Here is a 25,887-nt window from a genome sequence, read left to right on the forward strand (position 1 = left end):
GTGGTTAACAGAGTGACCGGGCAGCCTTCTTAGACCAAACTGTCTTTAATCTTAACAGTAAGAACAATGCATAGTAAAGAACAGTGTTATCAGACACAGAAATGAACACCGTTTGTTGGGGAAGAGTCAGCACAGTGTTTGTAAAGGGAAATCATGCCTCACCAATCTACTGGAATTCTTTGAGAGGGGTCAACAAACACGTGGACAAAGGAGATCCGGTAGGTATTGTGTACGTAGACTTTCAGAAAGTCTTTGACAAGGTCTCTCACTAAAGGCTGTTAAGCAAACTAAGCAGTCATGGGATAAGAGGGAAAATCCTCTTAAGGATCAGTAACTGGTAAAAAGATAGGACAGAAAGAGTAACAATCAAAGGTCCGTTTTCAGAATGGAGAGTGATACACAGCGGGATCCCCCCAAGGATCTGTACTGAGACCAGTGCAGTTAAGCATATTCATATATGATCTGGATAAAGGGGGTTAAACAGTGAAGTGGCAAAGTTTGCAGACGATACAAAATTACTCCATGAGAGTTAAGTCCAAAACAGACTGCAAAGAGTTACAAAGGGATCTCACAAAACTGGGTGATGAAGTTCAGCTTTGATAAATGCAAAGTAATGCACATTGGAAAACATAATCACAACTATATATACAAAGTGATTGTGTCTAAATTAGCTGTTAGCACTCAAGAAAGAGATTTTGGAGTCATTGTGGATAATTCTCTGAAAACATCTGCTCAATGTGCAGCGGCAGTCATAAAAGCTAACAGAATGTTAGGAACCATTAGGAAAGAGAGAGATAATAAGACAGTAAATATCATAATGCCACTATATAAATCCGTGGCCCATACCTAGAATACTGTGTGCAGTTCTGGTTGAACAATCTCAAAAGAGAGAGATTAGAAATGGAAAAAGCACAGAGAAGGGCAAAAAAAAATGATTAGGGGTATGAAACAGCTTCCATATGAGGAGAGATTAATAAGATTGGGACTTTTCAGCTTGGAAAAGAGATGAGTAAGAGGGGATATCATATCACAGAGGTCTATAAAATCATGAATGGTGTGGAGAAAGTGAATAAGTAAGTGTTTGTTTTACACCTTCACATAACTCAGGAACCAGAAGTCACCAAATGAAATTAATAGGCAGCAGGTTTAAAAGAAACATAAGAAAGTATTTCACACGACTCTCGGACATCGTTGCCATCAGATGTTGTGAAGGCCAAAAGTATAAGTGGACTCAAAAAAGAATGAGGTAAAGTTCCTGGAGGATTGGCCCATCAGTGGCTATGCAACCCCATACTCTAGGTATCCTTATGCTTCTGACTGCCAGAAGCTGGGACTGGAGGACAGGGGATGGATCATTCGATAATTGCCCTGGTCTGTTCATTCCCTCTGAAGCACCGGGCATTGGCCACTTTTGGAAGACCGGATACTGGGCGAGATGGACCATCGGTTTGGCCCAGTATGACTGTTCTTATGTTCATAAAGTAATAGATAAAGTTTTTTCAAACAACAAATACTCTATATGCATGTCTCTTACCCTATCACCATAGGATGGAAGGTCTAGCTTCAGACCCCTAAGTGCGTGGGTGTTCCCTGCAAACTGCTCCGAAACAACTGCCTACCTCCTCTGGGCAGACAGAGACCTGAAGGGTTTATAGCCTTTTGATCTGTTGGTTCTCAGCACTGACAAAACAAGCTGTAAAACCTGAATGGGGCCAGGCAAGTAGGATCTTCCCAGTTTATAGCCCAGACATTATCTCTTAACTCCTGAAGTGTTTATATAGCATTCAGAAACTATTACAGAACACCCCACCTATTTCACATCTACATCTATGCAAAATGTCACCAACAATGTAAGTCAGGGGATAATTCTAACTCGGTAGGGTTTGTCCGGGTATAAATGACCAGGCAAGGTGCAGTGGAGGATTGGGCCCTTTGGTCTTTCGTGACCAGTAAAGATTTTTAGCAAAGCTTAGTGTGTTGGTAAAGAACCCGCTTTCTGAAAAAGGTGCAAAATTGAATCTCGGGGCAGAGGAGAGCTTGAGCATCTAATTCAAAACAATTTAAAAACTGCTTCATTGAGCAATATTACTTTATATAGCTAGTCTCTGCTTGTTTTGCATTTACCCTTAAGACTTTAGTTCATAGTATTCACACGCAGGCATGGGATAAACATGTAAAAACATGGGGCTAGTAAGGGCAGAAACCTTAAGAGTGGGAATGAAAAATGTAAGCTCCTTTTCTAATTCTCTTTTGTACATTCTCTCTATTAGAGGGTATGTGTTGTGTTTTCTTCCTCTTTATGGAGTTGCATTTTTCATTTGAACTCTCCTGTCATCCATAGCTTTGTCCATGTTAGGAAAGCTTCTCACTGACCGTGGTGCAGCTGAACATGGTTTATTTTGGCCTGCATCTCCAAGTAAACCATGTACAGCACTGTTCCAGGAATGGTTAAAACCTAGTGCACCACACGTTCTGAATCTGTGCCTGTTAAACACAATTGAGCATCGATTTAGCTGATCTGCACCTATGCAGACAGTACAGTTCAGCATGTATTGTGAAAAGAGAGAGATGTTAAAACATAGTTTTGTAGAATATATTTGGCTTATATCAAGCTAGGCCAGCTTTTTCCATCTTGGGACAGACACTTGACAGTTGCATTCCATTTCAGAGAGTCAAGAATCAATTCTTAGGGCTTGTCTACACTGGCACTATACAGCACTGCAACTTTCTCGCTCAAGGGTGTGAAAAAACACCCCCCTGAGCGCGGCAAGTTTCGGAGCTATGAAGTGCCAGCATAGATAGTGCAGCAGCCCTGGGAGCTACTCCTGTCGTGGAGGTGGTTTTTTAGAGCCCTGGGACAGCTCTCTCCCAGCGCTCTGCCGCGACGGCAGCGCTTCAATGTTTCCAGTGAAGACGTGCCCTTAGTGTTTTTCCATAGTACTGTGGTTAGCTGTCTGGGTTCTCTTTCCCAGTCACTGTGCTAAATTGCTGCAGTGATTTCTTTTTGCTTCCTAATTCTTATTTTATGCACAGAAGTACACCAGTTTAAAGGTGTAATTTTAAAATGGATTTAGTTAAAACCCTGTGCAACTTTGGAATTGATACATGTGTGGCCACACAGGTTTTGCAGCAGCTCAGCTTGGACATGAGCTACACGTACATTAGGTCAACATAGCTGTGATGGGCAGGGGTATGAAAAAAATCTATGCTGACCTAACTGCCAGAGAAGACGCAGCTCTGTAGATGGAAGAGGGCTGCTGTCGTTTGGGGAGGTGGTCTTTTGTGCAGCAACAGGGGAAAAAAACCTTCTGTCAGTGTAGGCTGTGTCTACATTACAGGGTTATGCCAGCATAGCTACAGTGATGTGGCTATGCTGTTATGGTCTCTCTAGTGTAGACCTACCCAAAGGCCTATGCTGGTGTACTGCCATAGTGTAGACGCTTCAGAGACGGAAGGAGTTTTCCTGCTGGTGTAGTTAATCTGCACCCTCAAGAAGTGGTACTTAGGTTGACAGAAGAATTCTTCCATGGACCTCGTGGTGTCTACACCGGGACTGGGGTCAGTTTAATTAGGTCTGTCTGGGGTGTGACGTTTTCACACCTCTGAGCAATGTAGCTAGGTTCACCTAAGGTTTTAGTTTTGAGCAGGCCCTGGTCTACACTTAAAATTTAGCTCACTGTAGCTGTGGCACTTGGAGGGGGAAGGGAGCAGGAGGGGGTGAGTTTAAAAATCCACACCCCTGACCAACATAGCTAGCCTGACCTAACTCCTGGTGTGGACACGGTTAGGTCAATGAAAGAATGTTTCCATTGTGGTGGCTGCTGTCGCTCAGGGAGGTGGTGTTCCTACAACAGAAAACCCCTTCTATCTCCTTATGCTGCAGCTATGCTGTGGGGTTCAGCTACACTTGAAGCTGTGTGTGACAAAGTTCCTGCTCTACCTTGGTGGGTCTTGCGCTTATTGGCGGATTTGCTCGCCTTGGAGCTTCACGATAGCCCTCAGCTTGGCCGTTTTTCTGAACCTACAGTCCAGGTCGACGACTCCTGTGTCTGACCAGGAGTTGGGAGGATTTGGGGGGAACCCAGGCCCGCCCTCTACTCTGGGTTCCAGCCCAGGGCCATGTGGAATGCAGCTGTCTAGAGTGCCTCCTGGAACAGCTGTGCGACAGCTACAACTCCCTGGGCTACTTCCCCATGGCCTCCTCCCAACACCTTCTTTATCCTCACCATAGGACCTTCCTCCTGGTGTCTGATAATGCTTGTACACCTCAGTCCTCCAACAGTCCGCGTTCTCACTCTCAGCTCCTAGCGCCTCTTGCTCCTAGCTCCTCACACGCACACCACAAACTGAAGTGAGCTCCTTTTTCAAAAACCCAGGTGCCCTGATTAGCCTGCCTTAATTGATTCTAGCAGGTTCTTGATTGGCTGCAGGTGTTCTAATCAGCCTGTCTTAATTGTCTCCAGAAGGTTCCTGATTGTTCTGGAACCTTCCCTGTTACCTTATCCAGGGAAAAGGGACCTACTTAGCCTGGGGCTAATATATCTGCCTTCTATTACTCTCCTATAGCCATCTGGCCTGGCCCTGTCACATGTGATTTTAGGGCACAACATACAGTTTTTGTATCACTTGAATCATGTATGTTTAAACACCAATGCAGTTCAAGTGGTACAGCCCCCAGTGCGGATGCAGTTATACCAGTATAAGTAGAGCTCTGCATGGATACATGTTTATATCTGTGGATGCGGTTATAAATTGGAATCTGCTTAACTGCAGGGCTCTCCCAGGAACCACAGCGGCAAAAGTAGCAGAACGTGGGGCCGCCGCTCCCACAAGCCAGTGCCCCGCGCCGGAGGAGCTGCTGGCATGGCTGCACCGACCCTCAACAGGAGACGCAGACAGCTGCGTGGAAGGGACAGAAGCAGGGTTGGGAGCGGTACAGCTGCTCCAGGGGAGCTGACGGCACAGGGCGCTGGCTCCTGGGAGCGGCGGCCCCACGTTCTGCTCCTTTCGCTGCTGTGGTTTTTGGGAGAGCCCTGCGGTTCCGCGGATATAAATTTGTATCCATGCAGGGCTCTAAGTATAAGGGGAAGGGGAGGAGCGGGCGTGTTATACTTTATAGCTATCTGACTAGACCAGTATAACTGGTAAAACTTTCCTGTCTTACCAGTTATACAGGTGTAGTCAGATAGCTATAAAGTATAACACGCCCGCTCCTCCCCTTCCTCTTCTCCCCCCCCCCCCCCGACACTTTTTATTCTGATGTAAAAGTGGGGGAGAGCATGGGGGTTGGTTTATCTTAAACCCCTTCCCAAGTAATGTAAACTAAACTGAAAAAAGGCCCTTTTTTATACTGGATTAAGACCATCGCCTATGGGGAGAGGAGGGAGTGTTATACCTCAGTAACACTAATTGGCCTAATTTCATGCCTGAGCCTATATCATAAAAGCTTTTCCACATAGAAAAGACCTAAAAGTGTGCTTATATTGTGCATAGACAAGACCGCGCTGATTAGGCCTCAACTGGAGTATTGTGTCCAGTTCTGGGCACCTCATTTCAGGAAAGATGTGAACAAATTGGAGAAAGTCCAGAGAAGAGCAACAAAAATTATTAAAGTTCTAGAATACATGACCTATGAAGGAACACTGAAAAAACTGCCTTTGTTTAGTTTGGAAAAGAGAAGACTGAGAGGGGACATAAGTTTTCAAGTACATGAAAGGTTGTTACAAGGAGGCGGGAGAAAACTTGTTCTTAACCTCTGAGGATAGCACAAGAAGCAGTGGGCTTAAATTGCAGCAAGGGCGGTTTAGGTTGGACATTAGGAAAAACTTCCTAACTGTTAGGGTGGGTAAGCACTGGAATAAATTGCCTAGGGAGGTGGTGGAATCTCCATCATTGGAGATTTTTAAGAGCAGGTTAGACAAATACCTGTCAGGGATGATCTAGATGATAGTTAGTCCTGCCATGAGTGCAGGGAACTGGACTAGAAGATCTCTCAAGGTCCCTTCCACTCCTATGATTCTAAGACCTCAGAGCTCCTCAACAGATGTTTGCTTTGGATTTCCTTGATACAGATTCAAACTGAATGGAAAGCTGCAAATGGACATTCTCTGTGTTAACAAAGAACAGGATGCCTGATATTGCAATGAATATATTAGAAGCTGATAACTTTAAGCTTAAACATGCAGCATGGCAAGCTAAAAGTTGTCTTTTTTTATTGACAAACTTTTCATGGAGCGTACAGTATCTAAGGTATCCTAAATACAGAGGTGAACGCTGTGCAGTTGGAAGATGGAACAGTGCTCTAGGTTTTGTTCTTTGGGAGGAAAATGGTTATACTTTATTAAAAGCTTTCATATTTTAAACATTGGCTCTCACTGCAAATTTGACAAATTGGATGCATTTTCTTTTGTCCGCTGTGCTTGTTGATTCAGAAATCTGATATCCTGTTATGACTGACATTTAACTGTACAACAGGCCACATCTGGGACCTCAGAAGCTGTGTGTGTTTGCTTTGCAGGCTGTCTAGGATGCTTTCATTATTATTTTGTGATCATAACCTTTGTTCATTTCGCCCATATAACAACTTTTTCACTTCCCTGCTTATTACAGTATTGCCCTAGTCTGTAGTTCCTTCCACATAGGAGATCATAAATGGTAAACACTTGTTGCAGCGAGGTTCTTTTTGTTTCTCAGAAAATGGATGGCTAAGTCCGTTTATCCCTCTCTTTCTAGGTATGCAACAATAAGATACATAAGCCCTATTGGGAAACAACATACTTGCATGCACATCACAAGGGACAAATAATTGCTAACACAACTGTTGTAATTTTCACTAAATGTAAACAAGTGTGATTTGCCTGTTTCATGCTTCAAATGAGTTTCTAAAGCATCGTCTGATTTTTTGCTCGTTCTGATTAGTGTTCTAAAACTTTACTCATGTAGCAAAGTATTTAAAACAAATGTAACTGGAAACATAAGACTAGTTTACAGGGGACCTGTCAGTAGGGGGTCAAGGGAAAGTATTTGTGGGGAAAGTGGTGGTCGTGCTATATCTTGACTTTAGCAAAGCTTTTGATATGGTCTCCCACAGTATTCTTGCCAGCAAGTTAAAGAAGTATGGGTTGGATGAATGGACTATAAGGTGGATAGAAGCTGGCTAGATTGTTGGGCTCAACGGGTAGTGATCAACGGCTCGATGTCTAGCTGGCAGCCGGTATCAAGCAGAGTGCCCCAGGGGTTAGTCCTGCGGCCGGTTTTGTTCAACATCTTCATTAATGATCTGGATGATGGGATGGATTGCACCCTCAGCAAGTTCGCTGATGACACTAAGCTGTGGGGAGAGGTAAATACTCTGGAGGGTAGGGATAGGGTCCAGAGTGACCTAGACAAATTGGAGGATTGAGCTAAAAGAAATCTGATAGGGTTCAACAAGGACAAGTGCAGAGTCCTGCACTTAGGATGGAAGAATCCCATGTACGGCTACAGACTGGGGAACTACTGGCTAAGCAGCAGTTCTGCAGAAAAGGACCTGGGGATTACAGTGGACAAGAAGCTGGATATGAGTCAACAGTGTGCCCTTGTTGCCAAGAAGGCTAACGACCTATGGGACTGAATTAGTAGGAGCATTGCCAGCAGATCGAGGTGAGGCCACATCTGGAGTATTGCGTCCAGTTTTGGGTCCGCCACAGAAAGGATGTGGACAAATTGGAGAGAGTCCAGCAAAGGGCAATGAAAATGATTAGGGGGCTGGGGCACATGACTTATGAGGAGAAACTGAGGGAACTGGGCTTATATTTAGTCTGCAGAAGAGAAGAGCAAGGGGGATTTGATAGCAGCCTTCAACTATCTGAAGGGGGGTTCCAAAAGGATGGAACTAGGCTGTTCTCAGTGGTGGCAGATGACAGAACAAGGAGCAATGATCTCAAGTTGCAGTGGGAGAGGTCTAGGTTGGATATTAAGAAACACTATCCCACTAGGAGGGTGGTGAAGCACTGGAATGGGTTACCTAGGGAAGTGTGGAATCTCCATCCTTAGAGGTTTTTAAGGCCCGGCTTGACAAAGCCCTGGCTGGGATGATTTAGTTAGGGTTGGTCCTGCTTTGAGCAGGGGGTTGGACTAGATGACCTCCTAAGGTCTCTTCCAACCCTAATCTTCTATGATTCTACTCCAAACTCCACCCGTTGGAGACGACAAAATGAGATGGCACTCTCAGATTGTGCAGATGTTAAAAATGTGATCACACATGCTGTGCTCTTTTTGGTTTCTCCCCCTTACTGGAGTTCTAATACATCCATTGGCTTTGCTGGGTTCCTCTGTGGGACTCAGTCAGATGCCCTACTGAACTTCTGCTGGCTTGGCTCCTCCTTAGCTGGGGCCTGGGAGGGAATAAGTGGTGGTACTCTTGCCAAACCTACTCAACTTGTGGGGCCAAAATAACCCTAGCACACAGAGTAAATTGTGTAGATTTTGGTAAGAGTCTCCCCTCTCCTCCCCTTTAATATACCTTGATGAGTAGCAAAATAGCTAACCATGTTGACCTGTAAATTATCGTCACTGGCACTTATTGAAGTGAATGGAATACCTCACCTTACAGCTATTGTTCCATGCAGTGGTGTTGTAGCCGTGTGGCTCTCAGGATGTTAGAGATACTACCTCATCCGCCCTGTCTCTCTAGCTGTTGTTTCAGGCTGTCTGCAAACTCAGTTATCTCTATATCAGTGGTTCCCAAACTTGTTCCGCCGCTTGTGCAGGGAAAGCCCCTGGTGGGCCGGCTGGTTTGTTTACCTGCCACGTCTGCAGGTTCGGCTGATCGCGGCTCCCACTGGCCGCGGTTCGCTGCTCCAGGCCAATGGGAGCTGCTGGAAGCAGCGTGGGCCGAGGGACGTACTGCCTGCCACTTCCAGCAGCTCCCATTGGCCTGGAGCAGCGAACCACAGCCAGTGGGAGCCACCATCGGCTGATCCTGCGGACGCGGCAGGTAAACAAACCGGCTGGCTCGCCAGGGGCTTTCCCTGCACAAGTGGTGGAACAAGTTTGGGAACCACTGCTCTATATCATTGGCACTTTGGTCACGTTTTCTTCACAAACATAACAGCTAGAGAGATGTTTCTTATCCTCCCCCCTGCTCCCCCCCCCCCCCCCCCCCCCCGCAAAAAGCTGAAATTGTAGAACCAGAAGGCAGTATGGGAGAGGAGACAGTATGCTATTCCAGCCCTGGCCCTCAAGTTAAAATTAATGGCCCAGATCTTCTGCTGCAGCCAAGGAGGGCGTTTGCAACTGAGCGGGGGCCCAGAATGGACAGCCAGCTTTAAGCCACTTTTGCGCTTTATTGAATCTGCTGTGCATTAGGCTGGTCCCCGGTGTAAATCCTTCCTAACTTGGTACATTTACCCAGTACATTTACCCAGGGATCCGTATGGCATGGGTGATTAGCAGTGGGTAGGGGTATCCCTACCTCACATGTCTCCTGGCCACCTCTCCTGTGCTGAGACATGTAGGATCCTCTTTTAGGCTACATCTGCACTGAGAAATTTCAGTCATTCTCCCACAGTTTGTCTAGCACAGATGCAGCTGCACTGATGCCAGCAACTGTGGGAGCTCTAGCATTCATGTGCTCTAGGTGTGTTTACCACCAGGTTATCTAACCCTGCTTAGACAATGGTGATAAAAATCACCTGCTCGGTCGACACCCTTCCCGCCGTTGCCAGCACTGATGTTGCTGCTCTGGTGCTAGACCAGCATGGGAAAATTGCTAAAAATCCTGTGTAGACAAAGCAGTTAGAAATCCTAATGCTTATATTTTAACCCTGAGTCCACATTGCATAGTGGTCCTGTTTATAGTAGATCATGTGTTGGCAACACCTAGGCTTCGGCCTATCCCACCTGACAAGCCAGCCAACTTTGAATTAAAACACCACCATGCTTGAGATAAGGGTATCTTGGGTGGTCTGGACTCCAATCAGGGGCAACACTCAAGTTAACTTTTTAGTGAAGATAAGCCCTCGGACACTCAAAATGATCAGCTATTGGATCTATATACTGAAAAGGAGACTCCATACAGTGCTGTCTAAAACTGTCAAATTTTAACTGCCTTTTTCTTGTTGTTTCAGGTTGCATGTCTGGTTGGACTTGATGCATGAAATTTGCATGACTCCTAACAACATATTTCTGGATTTGTCAGTGAACAAACATGGCCTACCCAGCGAATATTAGTGGCAGTACCTCAGGTAACTAACGTTGGGACGCTTTTCCCTATTGCGTTGTGTTTTTAAACTCTCTTTCTATCAAATTGTGAATCTGTGAGAAAGATCAAGGTGCAAATGACTCTAAACAAATATTTCGAAGTGTTTTCCTGATAAATGAATGTTTGTTTTTTTTCTCCTTAGTTATTTTTGTTTCCTCTTTTGAGGTATTTTGCAAATAGCTCTCCTAGCTTGAACATACGAACTAAGGTTCTAGTGACAGATCCTCACCTGGTGTAAATCAGCCTAGCTGCACGGAAATAATTGCACTGCATTAGTTTGCACTAGAGATGGATCTGCCTCATAGAGTTTCACTGCAGAAAAACAAATGGATATTATGCTATAGTTGTAGTGGAGTTTTAGGCCTGAAGAGCTCTCATGTGTGACATCGGAAGCCTATGGTGTTAAACATCCCTTATGTGTCTAACTAGTACTTCTTTTGGTTTCCACCATCATTTAGAATAAATTTTAATTATTCATTTTACTTTCCCTTCTTTGGGCTATGAAGATCCATGCACATTTGTTTGGGTCTGGGTACTCTTTAAAATTTGAGTCCAAGGGATGTTCAAGGGTTATTGATAAGGCTGATAGATCAGAAGGGGTCAGAGATTAGAGGACAGTTGATAAAAGTGCTACAGCGCTTTTCCTCACTGTTCTGTCAATATTTTCTTGCTCTCTGGAGCATTCCACAAACATGACTTTAGCATACTACGGTCAGGCCTTCAGCACGGACTACATGGAGAATTTCGGGTACAAGGCAGAAACTTTAACACCAGTGCACTAAGTTTTTCTAATGTATGTATGTATGTATGTATGCTTGCAGCATGGGCATGTAAATTGAGGTTTGGGTAGGTGGGAAGGGTGTTACGGTTTTTTCCCAGGGCATTCATGTGAAACTGTAAACATCTCTTTCTGGTGAGTCAAAAATCAAGTTCCTCTTATTTTAAAGATCATACAAAGTATTTACTGGACTCACACGTGCTTGTTGAAATGTAGTCTAATAGATATTGACAGGGACAGTATTTGTATTTGATACACATGTTGTTTGGCAATGTCCAACTTTAGAAACTTCTGTTATAGGACTAGTATGAAATCCATAAGGTACTGGCTGCATCAGTTATATTTGCTATAGAATTTTGCTATAGAATTCATCAATACAAAGGACTAGAAAGTTTTCTCTCTGGGCAAAAAGGAGTGCAGTTGTCTTTGGTTGTGCAAAGAGATGAGAAAGGATGGCCCAATCCTAACAGACTGGTAGGATAGATGGAAAACTTTATTGAAAGTGAAGCTATCAGTAATTTCTGATAATTGTTTGTCACTGGTAAACTCAGCCTTAAAACACAGTGATAGCAGAAACTACTTCATTTTAAAAAAATTTTATTTTGAAAAGATTGACCCACATTCAAGATTATCACATGATAAGGGAGGGTGTTCTCTTGTTATATAAAGCAAAAAAGTTATATTGTGTGGGTGGGTAAAATTTTCTAAACATAAATACAAAGTTAATTTTAAAAAGCTTTATAAAACTCTTGCATTCTGAATTAGACACAAGAGTACAGGGTTAGCTCCTCACCCTCGCGTGTTTTGGCTTTTTTTTTTTTTTTTTTTTAAATGCTCTTGATTCAGGCCAGACAGAATTATTCACTCCTAAAAAATGTTTGGAATGTTCTGTATAGATTCAGTGCATCAGCCTTACTTTTGACTATAGCTAATTGACTTTTTAATTATTTGTATTGTAAAATTGTCTAATAACAGAAAATGGTGATAGTCTGTTGACACTTCAACTTATAAGAAGCTAAATGTTTGAAATGGGGATATATTAGTACAAGAATCTTTAGTTTTGAGACTGGTATGCAAATAGGACTCAATGCAGAGTAGAAACGGTTTGCTCCCTTACTGAGAGCAAGTATGATCAATTGTGTCAAAACAAAAAGTTAGGTTGTATACTGTTCCACTGCTTCATAAAGGACTGTCAGGACTTGTCTGCTTTATAAACCCTTGAGGCCACAGTTCTAATGTGTAACACTTAGTTTTGTATGTGCATGCTTCTCCAGTCCTTGAGTATTTCACAATGGGTTAAGCGCTGGACTACAGACATATATGATTTGCTATTCTGCTGTGCTGAGTGAGGGAGATTGCCTTTAACTCCTGCTCATCTGGGCGTCACCAGGAAAAGAATTAGGTAGATGTGTAATGAGCTTCAGCACTAGATTTATGCTACTTAAATAGTTTGACTGCTTTGAGCACAAATTCAACCATCATCATCTACAAGGTGATTAAAGAACAGTGCTTTGCTTTAGCTGCTAATTTACCAATGTGAGTACTGAGACTACTAAATGTGTATGCCTACTGTGTCCTTTTGGTTAATTTTCTGAATACTTGAGCCTGTCTGGTATACTACGGATTGGCAACTGCAGACAAGATCTTGAGGGAGTTTTCAGATTTGTTTGTAGGAAAGGTTCACTCTATTTAGCATGTATATACAAGTACTCTGAGAACTTTTTTGAAAAATATGCATTGAAATGAAAATACATTTAGTTATAAATATTTTCTGTTTGTGCATGTGAGGCCATCTACAAAGCAAATGATAATTTTATCATGAAAGCTAGCTGTGAGAAAGGTTGTTGATTATAAATTTTAATAGTTCTAGTATATTTCAGCAAAGATGGTATACTTTAAATATGGCTAATAAATAACTGGAACTGTAATAGAATTCAAACCTGTCTGTCAGTGGTTCAGTTTGCTGATAAATTACTAAAGTCAAGTTTAATTATTCCTCTTTTGGTTTTGTTGCACAGTATTCATCTGCATTACAAAAGATTTTTGCATGAACGATAAGCTTAGTTAATCATCATCTGATGTTAAAGGAAATGAGTTTTTAATAGGGATTCGCTTTTAATTCTTGGTTTAGGTCTCACTAACATCAATGTATAGTCTGTTCAGGAGCCTAATTTGCTGCAGATGACCATGAGAGAGATACATGGCTTTCTTTTCTCTTTACAGGAAGTAAGTTTTCTGTTTTGTTTCACTGAGGGTTCATGTGGGGCCCTGAGTACTCTCAACTCTTCACTTTGTAGAATCCAGTCCTAAACTGGATTTGGGTTTCTGTGCTGACTGAATAGGTCTCTAAACTCAGTGGGTATGAAGGTGCTGGGGAAGTGCATAGCGGCCTAATGCACTTGTCAGAGCAGCTGCAGCAGGCACTCAGTTGTGAATGTCATGCTTAAGTGGGGAGCTACGTGGAAGTTTGGCCTCAGTCAGTGTCCCTATACCAACCAGTGACTCTAAACAAAGTTCAAGCAACTGAAAGGCAGGACAGTTAAAATGATTATCTGTCAGATTCGTAACAGTGTCTTCACCACCCTCTGGGTTCAGTTTACAGCAAATATTACTTGGTTTATGAATCAGCCTTAATGGACACAGAAGCAATATTGTGTGGCCCCACCAGCACTTTTGCAGTTAAGTCTATCAAGGTTTCCACTAAACCCGTTAATGGAATGTCACAACTCATTCTAGACTGAAACTTACAATATGGGGGGTTCCTTGGAAGTAATTCCAGTGCCCCTCATAGAAAAACCTTTAATGCTTTATTTTGAATACAAAAGTCTTGATTCTTTTAGCTGCTTTCTGATCTGTTTTAACTTAAACAAATTAGTTTTGGTTCAGGTACACTGATGAGCAACAAATCCCATAATATGAAAGGGGATTTACTAGTGCAATGAATACCCAAGAAATTACACTATCCCTACAATGCAACAAAGCTAGAAAACACTGCTAGAGAATTGATCAAGGGGATCATGATTCAACCTTGTGCTCTCCTCAAAGACAATGAGTGAAACTAATCATAATTCTTCTTACTGATACCTCTGCAAATTTGCATGTAGAGCTTGCAGAAGCATGCCATGCACCTATACTTAGCAAGGAAAATATCTTTCCTGCAACCCAAAGTCAATTTGAGAGGAACTGTTAAAATTTTAAAGGCATCCTTATATTGCTGTGCAATAGGTAAAGCCACAGGAATCTGTATAATAGTATGGTAGCATAGGCTATGGGGTATGTACCCCACAAATGCTGTGAATGGTTTAATATGGGCCTGAGAAGCCAATTAACCCACCTGCTTGTGTAACGCCAACAGACCCCGGTTGTTAGCGGGCAGGATCAAACTGGGGTCTCTGAAGCATAGTGCATGAACCTCTACCACATGAGCTAAAAGCCAGTCCCCTGTTAGCTAAGGCTGTAGAGCAGACTCATTTTATCTCTCTCTCTAAGTGGTCTCAGTGCCACTAGATGGGACAGAACACCAAACTCAGAAGGTGTGTGGGTTACACTTGCACCCGTTTGAAAGGGACAGGCCTACCTAGAGAGAATGCCCAGCTGGAGAAGAGCTGGTTTGTTTTCCCCTTAAAGAGCTGGGTGAGCCCAGTTCGAGGAGGAGACCCAGAGGAGAGGAGGTGGAGAGTTCCCTCCCTCTGGCAAGCAGCCCAAAAGAAGGCTGTGAAGCAGAGAAGAACTGACAAGATTCTCAAGCTGGAAGCTTCACTAGAGATAAGGGCTTTGGAAAGCTGTAGTCGTTCTGAACCCCTGAGTGAGGGGAGGTATATCGCAGCCACTGGGCTGTGGGCTTGATCCAGGCACAGAAGCCTGTGGTTAGACAGGAGGACAGTCTAGAGCAGCAGAGATTCCTGAGGAGGTGGCTGCCAGCTGTGCCCAGCTGGGCTTAAGGTTTGGTTTGTATACATTTGTTGGACTTTTTAAAGGACTCTGTGGCCTTGGAAGGGGCCTGGTCTGGCTGGAGGGTCAGGACACGCCTACGACTGGAGCAGGACAATGAAGGGGCACTGAGGCATAGTTGCCTCAGCGCCACATCCAGCCAGGAGGGGACATGTTGGGGCAGCAATTTTGCCACAGCCCAAATCAATTTATTCTTTGCTTTTAATCTTTTTTTCTGGGGGGGGTTGAGTGTCTTTAGTTTTTCCATTGTCATATGCAGTGTTGTTCCCAGATAAGTCCCATGATATTAGAGAGACAAGGTGAGCGAGGTAATATCTTTTATTGGACCAACTTCTGTTAGTGAGAGAGACAAGCTTTTGAGCCACTCAGAGCTCTTCCAATAAAAGATATTGCTTCACCTTCCTTGTCTCTCTGTATTTTTTCCTTCAGGCTAAATTTTTTCTATAACTTTTCATTGTTTTTAGAATATTTTTCCTCTAAAAACCTCTTTCCAAAAGATGTGGGGATTTTCCAAACTTATCTGACCTTCTCCCTTGCCTGTTTTACTTTCAGTGCAGTGTTTTCTGTCTCAGGTATTTACAGGGCCCTATTGCTGTAGAATCAGAGTGCCTCAGTCTTAATGTTAGTACTCAGCTCTGTAGCCTGATTTGGAACATCACTTAAGTGATGTTTCAAATCAGACTACAGAGCTGAGCACTAACAGTGAACCAGAGAAAAAGAAGAAGAAGCTGAAAAAACAGCTGCATTCAAGCACCTAATAAATAAATCAGTCTTAATGTAGTTATCTTCACAGCCCCTGGGAGGGAAGGAAGTGCTGTTATCTCCATTTTACAGATAGAAAACTAAGGTACAGAGAGATCAAGTGATATATGCAAGGTCACACAGGAGGCCTGTGGTTGAGCAGGGAATTAAACTTCGATCTCCCATGTCTTGGGCTAGAGCCCTATCCGCTGGATCATCCTTCCTCTTCCTCCTTTCCCTTTCCCCCTCTCCTTTTTCTGCTCCATGCCCACTTTCCAGTCTTCTTGGGATTGGAGCTGGAGCACAGGTGTTGTACACTCTCCTGGGTGTGGTAAATTAATTGGAGGGTTGTCTTCTACATGCAAGTGAGCTGAAAGCTCTGAGAATATGGATTAGATCCTGTATTGAATCTTTTTGGTTGAGTGAAATTTTAAATATAATCCCCCAACTGACTTTCCTCCATACGTAAAGGAATAGATCCTCGGAGCATTCAGTGTAATCCAGTGAGAGTTAATGATGGGTAACCTTAAAAAGGTTTGGAGACCTACTTCATATAAGCAACCAAGCCTTTATTTAGAGCTCTAGAGTACAGGCTTCCAAACAGCAGCTTATCCGGTTCCCCTGACTATATTTATATTTAATTTTAAATATTGAAATCTGATAGTCAGCTAGCTCTCAAATACAACTGATCGAGGTTCCCCGACTCTAAAGGGAAAACAGTAAAAACTACCAGCCCACTTGGCAGTGTTTGTTCTCTAATGGCTTAATCCAACACCCGCTGAAATTTCACATTGACTTGAGCAGGACATGGATTCAAGCCCTAGGTTTTAGAGACCTGATTTTGGAGGAGCACACTGGCACACTCTAGATTTAAAGGGGCAGCAGGGCACAAGTAGTGCATGAGGAAAAGAGCAGCCAGCTCTGCAGGAATAAACTGTACTACAGGTTTGGGGAAGTGTTGCCAACTCTTGTGATTTTTATTCCAAGTCTTGGGAGTTTTTCTAAAAGCCCCGTCTCTTGGGATCATCTGACTGGGAGAATCTCTGCTTACTTTTTTTAATCAAAAAATAATCATAATAAAGTTTCAAGCCCTCATGGTTGCAAAAAGAGGCTTGAAAATTTGAACCATAAAGGTACCCAACGCCAAAAGAATCAAGCATTACTTTTTAAATCTCATCTGTTAGGCTCTATAACAGTGTATAATTGATCAGCCATTGATTAAAACGTCTATTAATCATTTATTAAGCCTTTACATTAAGGCTACATTTACAAAGTATGGCTATTTTAAAGGAACATTTGCACTCTTTTTATCATGCAAAACTTCCCACTGATTTCTAGGAAATTTTACAAAATATTTATAGGCATGTTCTCCATTGCTTACAAGTTTGCTTGAGCTACCAAGGTATTTTTATGATAAATCATTACAGTAGCTTCCCTGGTTATTTTTTTAAGCCTACAGAAACGCCTCATAAAGAATATAATCTTAGACCATGTACAACTAAGCACAAACCTCTGGCAGACCCTGCAGGGTCAGGACTTGTAATGTATGCTAGTTAAGGAGAAACTAGGTTGTAATAGAACTTTAGAGTGTTAATGGAATCTGTTGTGTGATGATTCTCTTAGGAAGGCAGTTGTTTTTCTTGTCATCTAGGTTAAAGTTAAAACACATAATTTTTTTGTGAATTTCAACACTGAATTGAGATTAGCAGAAGTGAGCGTTCAAGAGCTTAGCAGCTCAAGACATTTGGCTTCTGTAACGAAGTCTGCAACTTCAGTATCATTTTTCACTAATATGAACATCATGGATGACCGCTGGGAATGGCAGGCATATAGACAACTGCTAGCATTCTTCTACACTCCAGGGGTGGTTTCCTGGAGAACAGGCTTTTCCAGAGTAGTGTTGCAGTGCTACTGATTCTGCAAATTTGAGTACCCTTAGTTCAAACTCCATAGCGTTTGCTTAGTGCAATTGTTATGAGCTAATCAGGTTCAGATGAGTTCATATTTTTGTTGAACCCAGTCATTCAACCAGTGCTGGTTTGGTTCAGTCAGACAGTGTGACTCACAGTATAAATATGTAGCTATGGCTTGCCTTTCCTTCAGCATTCAGAGTGCGATAGGCATGCATCCTATCATGATTACAGTGAAAGAGAATAAATTGAATGCTTCCTCTTTTTTTGGCTATTGATTTGTCACCTTTGCTTCCAAGCAAGAGAACAGTGCTGAGGTGCTGCATCTCTTTCTGTGTTCCATGGATGGGCAGACTGCAGCAATACCCGCAAGATTTATACAGCGGTACCTTATCAGTGCCTCACCTATGGAGATGTGCTGATTCACCTTGATGCACACCACTTTAAAACAAACTAGGGTGGAGACCTTGACATTAGTGGGGTGGAGGGTTGAATGCACCTCAAGCAGTTTCAACAGCACAATGTCATTACAAAACTTACCTAAACTTTCATAGACCCAACATCTCTTACATAGCAATTCCAGATCTTCCTCAGGAGCAAATTTCAAACAATTCTGAATGGACACATGTTTTAATAGCTGACTACCTACCTGTCTATTTGGGGTGGATTTATATTAGTATCTTACACACTAATTATTTGACTCTAAGGGTGCTGTTGACACGACTGCATCCTCTCCAGCAATGTATTGTCATGGCATTAGCCTGACTTTGCACATGCATTTCTGATAGACCACAAAGAGTCATAATGGGCAACGGCTTCTCTTTCCTGAGAGCTCTCACCGAAGGACTGGGGTCCCAGGACTCAGTCCTGGTGTCTCTCTCCTCACCTGCCTCCACTTCCTATGAGTGTTGTTTCTCTCAAGCTTCCCCAGTAATTTTACAAACAAATGTCATTAGTTGCTGATGACACTCTGGGCTTGTCTACGCTTAAAATGCTGTAGCAGCTCAGCTGTAGTGCTTCAATGAAGATGCCACCTACGCCGACGTGAAGGCTTCTCCCATGGGCATATCCATAGGTACTCCACCTCCCTGAGAGGTGGTAGCTATGTCAACAAAGCCCTCCTGTTGACAGAGCACTGTCTACACTGGGAGCTAGACTGGTGTAACTGCATCGTTGCTCAGGGGTGTGGAAAATTCACACTCCCGAGCAGGGACATCCTTACCCATACACAAAGCACACAGCTGCGTAGGGCATTTCCTGGTGCCCTGCGCAGCTGCATGCTGCTCCAGCCCCTGCTCTGACTCTTCCCCAGGCCCCCACCCCTGCTCTGCCCCAGCCCGCCCCCACTCCCCTGAGGACTCCAGAAGTGGCTGGGCCTCACCAGTAAGTGGAGCAACCCAGCCCCAGCCTGCTCCACTCCCCTGGCTCCCAGCCGCGCCACCAGCGAGTGCTGGGGGGTGGTTCCCCCCTCCCCCCAAGCCTGGGAGCCAGGGGAGCAGAGCAGGCTGGGGCCGGGTCACTCCACTTCCTGCAGGAAGTGGCCAGGCCCCATCCCCCATGGAGGCCGGGGGCCAGCCCCCCCACTCCCGCAGAGGCCTGGGGCGGGGCCCCACACAGCCCCCTCCTCCCCCACGGAGGTCTGGGGCCAGCCTCACCCCACGTCCCCCACGGAGGCCTGGGGCGGGGCCCCACACAGCTCCCCCATGGAGGCCTGGGGCCAGCTCCCCCTTACGGAGGCCTGGGACCCCAAGGGGGGGGGCTGCTTAGGGCACCAAAATACCTAGGGACGGCCCTGCTCCCGAGTGACGCAGTTATATTGACATAAGTTGCTTGTGTAGACCAAGCTCAGCTGTTTCTTCATGTGTGGATAATACTCTCCCAGATGTCCCTTTATTTGGGAGGAAATTGAAGTCTGGATGAAAAACAGCTGGCTGAAGATAAAGCCAGATAAGATGGTATTGATGCTAATAGGAAGGACAAAGCACTGTGAGAACTGACAGGATCAGTTACTTAACATTCTATATCAGGGAGCACTGCAGCCAAAGTGGAGTGCAGTTTGTATCTTGTTGAATTGCTCATTTCTCCTGGACGCCCAAAATATCTAGGCTGTCTCCAAATACCTTCTATCTTTGGTTAGCCAAAAGACTACTCCCCTTCCTCTCTAGTGTGGATTTACCTGTGGTCATCATCCTCTTCTCACTTCTCAGACTTCTGCTGTGTACTCTGCCTGGTCCTGAACATGAAAGCTGCATGGAGATTGCAACTGGTCCTTCTTGTGTGGTCTGCCTCTTAACAGGATGAACTGGATCCCTCTCCGATTCTGAATCCAGTTAAAGATGCAGGTCCTTACATTCTAAAATCATTAATGGTCTTGGAACGGAAGTATCTGAACGACCACCTGTCCCCTATCCCCGTCACAGTGGTTGTGATCAATAGAGGCATGGACGCTCACAGTGCCCGGTGTGAAACTTTGGATAATTTATGTGATTCTCACTTTCGTATGACACTATGGCCCAGATTCTACTCTCACTTAGACTAGTGTAAATCCAAAGTAACTCCACTGAAGTCAACAGAGTTACTCCAGATTTGCACTGATTTGAAAAAAAGAATCTGGCCCCGTGGTGAAGTGTGTTACATGTGTTTAACTCATTTGTTTCCATGAGCAATCTCGCACACACAGGAGACAGCAGTAGATGTGCATGCAGTTGTCTCAGAGGAAGCACTAGAATAAACTCTCCTGAGACTTGCAGGGCGGGGAACAAAATCAGTGATGAGCTTTTACCACCTGACAATGTTAAGTGCAGATACAAGAGTCCCACGTCTTCCTGTATCCATTTGATACAAAAATATTTTTCTGGCACTGTTCTGTAGTATTCCTGACACTTTCCTCTGAGCTTCTCCTGGGAAAAGAGGTTGGGAATTATCTGTAGGATTGTCACTGTTTTCTAGCTTTTTAAACCCATCGACTTAATGGAAGTAGTTAGTTGACAGCTTGTAATTTAGTGCCTGATGTCTGAGTTTAATCTCGTTCCAGTTAATAATTCTGCAACAGAAATGAATGAAGGAATGTCCTTACTTGAGCTATTGTAATATTTTACTCACTCCACACCCTTTTGTGTAGTACATAAGACCAAAGATTACATAAAAACAGCCTCTACCAGATTTTGCTTTCTCAACAGTACTAGGGAGTAAGTTAGTTCTCACACTGCATACTTCAGCATTACCCCCATATCTTGTAATCTTTCCTCCTAAAATGAAATTCCACTTTGCTCCCAATGGGATGTAACTTTGTATGTGAACATGCTCATGCTTCCTTCTTCTTTCATCCAAATTTATAACTATCACAGTTATTGAAATAAATGGTTGAACTTGTTATCCATATGATACACATTACAGCACATGGTGCTTAGAATAGTAGGAATGTCTGAATAACACAGTTCTTAGTTGGCTGGATAGACTTTAAATTACAGACTTCCTCCTGGAGACTTGTTCTGTTGGATCCTGGTCTGAGCTTGGACACAACCAGTTTTTTAGAGATCCCAAAATTCGGATTTAGAGTGACCAATGCTGGTGTTTCACATCCATCTCGCTTCATTTCTGTCCAGTTACAAACATCTAGACATCTTTTCCCTCCAAAGTGGACAGTATTGCTACTGCCCCGCTGATAACCCTTCCCTATTTGTCCTGTCGTTTGACTTTTTATGAATGTGACTTTTATTGCATTTTATTTTATTATACTACTGTACTGTACCCTATATGCTGTGTGTGGTAATTTACAGAGAACAAATATTTTGAATATGGAACTTCCTGGAGCTCCTCTTTCCTTTTCATTCACAATTTTTGCCTGCCTTATTTGAATAAACAGGAACATCCTATGGTCAGTGAATAGATTACCTACCCCTAGAAATTTGCTTGAAAATCCACTTCACATGTGTTGTCCCAAAAGTTCATACTTGGCTGCCACATTGTTCAATGTAGTCTACCGATCATCCATGCTCATAATAATATGCAGCCTTTGCATTTAATACGATGGACTCCAAAGATACTTAATTCAATAAGATCTTCCAAAGGTATTGCAGGAAATTGTCATATCTGTCACAGGCATGGCAGCGAACATAGATGTGAAATTATTTTACATCTTTCCCTGGAAAAGCATTGTGGAAAAAGCCAGTGCATATTTTTCAAGGTTCAATAACTCATTCCTTCCTCACTGCAACTGTGGATTTTTTTTTTTTTAAATTCCCCCCCCACACACACACGTTAGTGTTAAGTGTCTCCGAACCTTTTACATAAAGGTTTTGTCACAGATCCACAAAGCATGCTATGGCTCTGGCTTTTATACAGTCTCTGGAAGTGTACCCTTCTCAGTGCTAGGCCCTGAGGCTCTGCTTTTTACAAGGGTGAAGCCCCCGTGGCTCTGCAACTCCGAGACTGAGGCTCTGGTTTCAGCACATCCGTTTGTCACAATGGCTCCTTCCACAGGTCTAAAACTCTGCTGGAGACTTGCCCTCTTGTGAGCTCTACAGCCAGCAGATGTGTTGCAGCGACACAGGACAGCCTGTTCAAAACATGATGCCACTTATTAGTCAACTGCAATACAGTATGTAGGGACATTGAGTTAGAAAGGTAAAGCAAAGCTTACCTGCACATGCATGATCCAGCACAGTCCACCCGTCTCGCCCAAACATCCAGGATTCCAGGATTCCACCCCCTAGTTCATTCGTTAGCAGCATTCTTACTAGAGTCTGCTCCCATGTCTGTTCTTTATCTCAAGCTCCAGTCATGCTGTTTCCACATGTTCTGCCCACATTGCAGTTAATATCCAGTCCTTCATCTTCCATTGTATCTCCAAGGTAACTCCATATATATGTTAACTGGTCTTGACAGACCATTCATACCCACCCCTACCTCAGCCCAATGTCTATGTGGTGAACACCCAGTCACTTCGTTGCTTTCCCTCTGCTGTGTCCCAAGAAAGAAATTACCTCCTTCATTCCTAGTGGGTAACAATACAAAAGGAAATGGGGGAAACTGAGTCTTATACTTACTTTTCATAAAAACAGTCCAGAAATTTCCCATGTTCTCCACAGGTGTGCTCAGAGGGTGTCATGAGCAAAGATCATATGGTATCTGAGTCAAAATATGATGAGCCATGACTATCCTGCTTACCGAAAAAGGGCCTGCACTGCATCTTATGGCATAACGGCCACTTCACCTTAAATGGTCCCTTGAAATATGTGTTAACTACTTATGCTAAACAATCTTATGCTAAACAACATTGCATACGTCTTATGGCTCAAATTAGTCTCCTCTCACTTAAACTGGCATTCTGACTTCTGTAATAAAGACTCCTGCTAAGGTTTGTTTTAAAAGGTGACATTGAGCCGTGAGTGCACAGCACTGGTCTGGTGTCAGAGCAATTACATTCTTGAAGGACACTCATAAATTTTAAGGCCAGAATGGACCATCATGATCATCTAATCTGATCTCCTGCACATTGCAGGTCACAGGACCTCACCCACCCACTCCTGTAACAGACCCCTAACCTCTGGCTGAGTTACTGAAGTCCTCAAATCATGGTGTAGAGACTTAAAGTTACAGAGAATTCACCATTTACATAATTTAAATCTGCAAGTGACCCATGTCTGATGCTTCAGAAGAAGGCAAACCTCCCCAACCCCACCTCACCCCCGGGTCTCTGCCATTCTGACCCGGGGGGAGATTCCTTCCTGATCCCAAATATGGTGATGAGTTAGACCCTGAGCGTGTGGGCAAGACCCACCAGCCAGACACCTGGGAAGGAATTCTCTATAGTAACTGGGAGCCCTCCCCATCTAGTGTCCCATCCCGGTCGTTGGTGACATTTGCTGCTTGCAGTCGCAGATGGGCTACATGCCATCATAGGCAGTCTCATCATACCATCTCCTCCATAAACTTATCAAGTTCAGTCTTTAAGTTCTCCCCTCCCCCCCCCCCCCCCCGGCCAGCTCCCATTGGAAGTCTGTTCCAGAACTTAACTCCTCTGATGATTAGAAACCTTCACCTAATTTCAAGCCTTCTCTGTACCTATTCAAGTTTGAATTCATCTTTCTTAAACATGGGAGACCAGAACTGCACACAGTCTTCCAGATGAGGTCTCACCAGTGCCTTGTATAACGGTACTAACACTTCACTGTCTCTACTGGAAATACATCGCCTGATGCATCCTAGGTTTGCATTAGCCTTTTCCACACCCGCATCACATAGTCATCCTGTGAACAACCAATACAGCCAGGTCTTTTTCTTCTGTCACGTCGAACTGATACGTCCCCAGCTTATAGCAGAAATTCTTGTTGTTAGTCCCTAAATGCATGACCTTGTACTCTGCACTATTAAAGTTCACCCTGTTTCTATTACTCCAGTTTACAAGAGTTTGAACAGGGGAATCATTAACAATATGCTAATAGCTCTAATCATTTATTGACACTAGCTCCCCCACTTGGCCATCAAAAGTGCATGCTCAGTTTATACAGGCATGTAAGTAAACTAAGCGGACATTTCATCACATAAAGAGTCATGTTTTCAGCTGTATTTCTCTATGGGCACATGCAAATTGATGTTTGCACATGCAACTAGAGTAGCTAAGTACTCAATCTGTTCACTTAAATTGTTATTTGCATACTTAAAAGCAGTTTTTGCATGTGGAAGCTTAGAGGCTGAGTTAGGGCTGGCTGGAAAGGTGACCATAAATCTGCTTCGATCATTGGTATATCTGCTAAAGTTTAAAGTCTTTAAAAGCAATTATTTAAGACAAAAATACGTTTGACATTTTATACACTAAATAGGCACAAATTTTAGTGAGATGCTCCTTTTAAAAAGAGGTAGGGAATGGGGTATTCTGAACAACATTTTAAAAAGCGAGAACTTCATCTATATTTTTCCATCCATGGTGGAATAAAGACCCTCTTGGACAAATGTCGGAGGTGAATCCTGTCCAGCTTGCACTTGGACCTGTGTCTCTTGCTCTGTCTGGTTTTTGTTTTGGAAGAGGGTGCGATATAGTCTGTTGTTCTATGAAGCCAGAATGGCCACCAATAGACACCTGTCTATACACTGGGTCCTCTGTTTTCTGCTGACAGATCAGGTTCTCAGTCATTAGTGCTGTTCTCTGGCTTTTTTTTTTTTTTCCTTCCACTGTAAACAGTAGCTGAATGTTTTTGTTTGGCACCGTAATAATCTGGAAGGCCAAGAGAGTGAATAAACACATAATCTCTGCCTTTGGTTTTAATATTCATTAGTCCAAATAGATGTCAACATGTGCAATCAACCTGTGGAGGAAATTCTGACACATTTGCAGATATTTTTTTCTCCTCTTATGTTTATGGCAGAACTCTTGGGTCTGGTGAATTACTGAGAGAACTTTGAAGAAGGTCTATTATGGGTGTGTGATCTTGGATGGGAGAGTTCTCTGTCAGATGTCAAGCACTTGAAACCACAAAATAATTATAAGCAGATGGAACATGTGGGTACAGCTGCTGTTCTCTTTCCCTTTCCAAAATGCTTTGCTATCCTTTAATATGTGTTTTCATTACTCAGTTTTTTCCAAAAGAATTTTGACATCTACTTTTGAGCATAACTTCAAGTTTGGGGGGAAAGGAGGGAACTGTTTCATTTTCATGCATGTATTCTATTTTTGTGATTTTTCCTGTATCCAACAAACTCCTATGGAAAAAAACTAAAGATGGGCTGTCCTATTTTTCTTTTACCAATCTTAAGAACCTGTTGCTCAAACCAGACATTTGTACTAGTAGTTCAGAGGCTTCCTGTGAATTACTTTTTCTTAAATGAAATTGGTAATTGCTTGAAAGGGACAAATTTTAGGTCTGATTTCTCCCCAGGCAAGAATCCTGTACAGAAGAACACTGAGAGCAGCATTCTACATGGAATGGGTGATGCAGGGTTTGGCCACCTTTCTAACTGGGCCTATACTCTGGAGTACTGTAAAAACCAAATGTGGGCATGGTCCCAGCTGCCTACGTACTGCTCAATTAGCTGTACACAATGAAGAGTGAGGGAGATTGTGCATTGACACATCAGCAAGAGGCGTTAGTTGTTTGGTTTCCACCCAAGATTTGGGCACATACTTCTGCTTATTACTATGGGCAAAATTTTGTTTACTCTGTCTAGATACTTATTGTTACTTCCTCCTTTCTTCTTGAATCAACTTTAGATCTGCTCTGCGTTCACCTGACAGCGGGATGACAGCTGGGAGAGGTCTGGGTTGC

General features: G+C 43.4%; 1 protein-coding gene and 1 long non-coding RNA gene across 12 annotated transcripts in view; one reads left to right on the forward strand and one right to left on the reverse strand.

The window, feature by feature from the left end:
• The window catches only part of KANK1 (KN motif and ankyrin repeat domains 1), a 166,558-nt gene that overhangs the window by 95,203 nt on the left and 45,468 nt on the right, over nucleotides 1-25,887 (forward strand). For all 11 annotated transcript variants that reach the window (XM_027827850.3, XM_043547228.1, XM_027827849.3 and 8 more), the window contains one exon: nucleotides 10,110-10,226. In XM_027827850.3, the coding sequence (XP_027683651.2) occupies nucleotides 10,190-10,226 (37 nt within the window). In that variant the 5' untranslated portion in view covers nucleotides 10,110-10,189. The remainder of the gene's footprint in view (nucleotides 1-10,109; nucleotides 10,227-25,887) is intronic.
• Nucleotides 23,766-25,485, reverse strand: LOC122465937. Its single transcript, XR_006291089.1, has 3 exons — nucleotides 25,475-25,485; nucleotides 25,437-25,441; nucleotides 23,766-23,984 (listed from the first exon to the last, which is right to left on the reverse strand). It is a non-coding gene; the product is annotated as an uncharacterized LOC122465937 (long non-coding RNA).

Source organism: Chelonia mydas, chromosome 5 (assembly GCF_015237465.2).
Source record: "Chelonia mydas isolate rCheMyd1 chromosome 5, rCheMyd1.pri.v2, whole genome shotgun sequence".
NCBI lineage: Eukaryota > Metazoa > Chordata > Testudines > Cheloniidae > Chelonia > Chelonia mydas.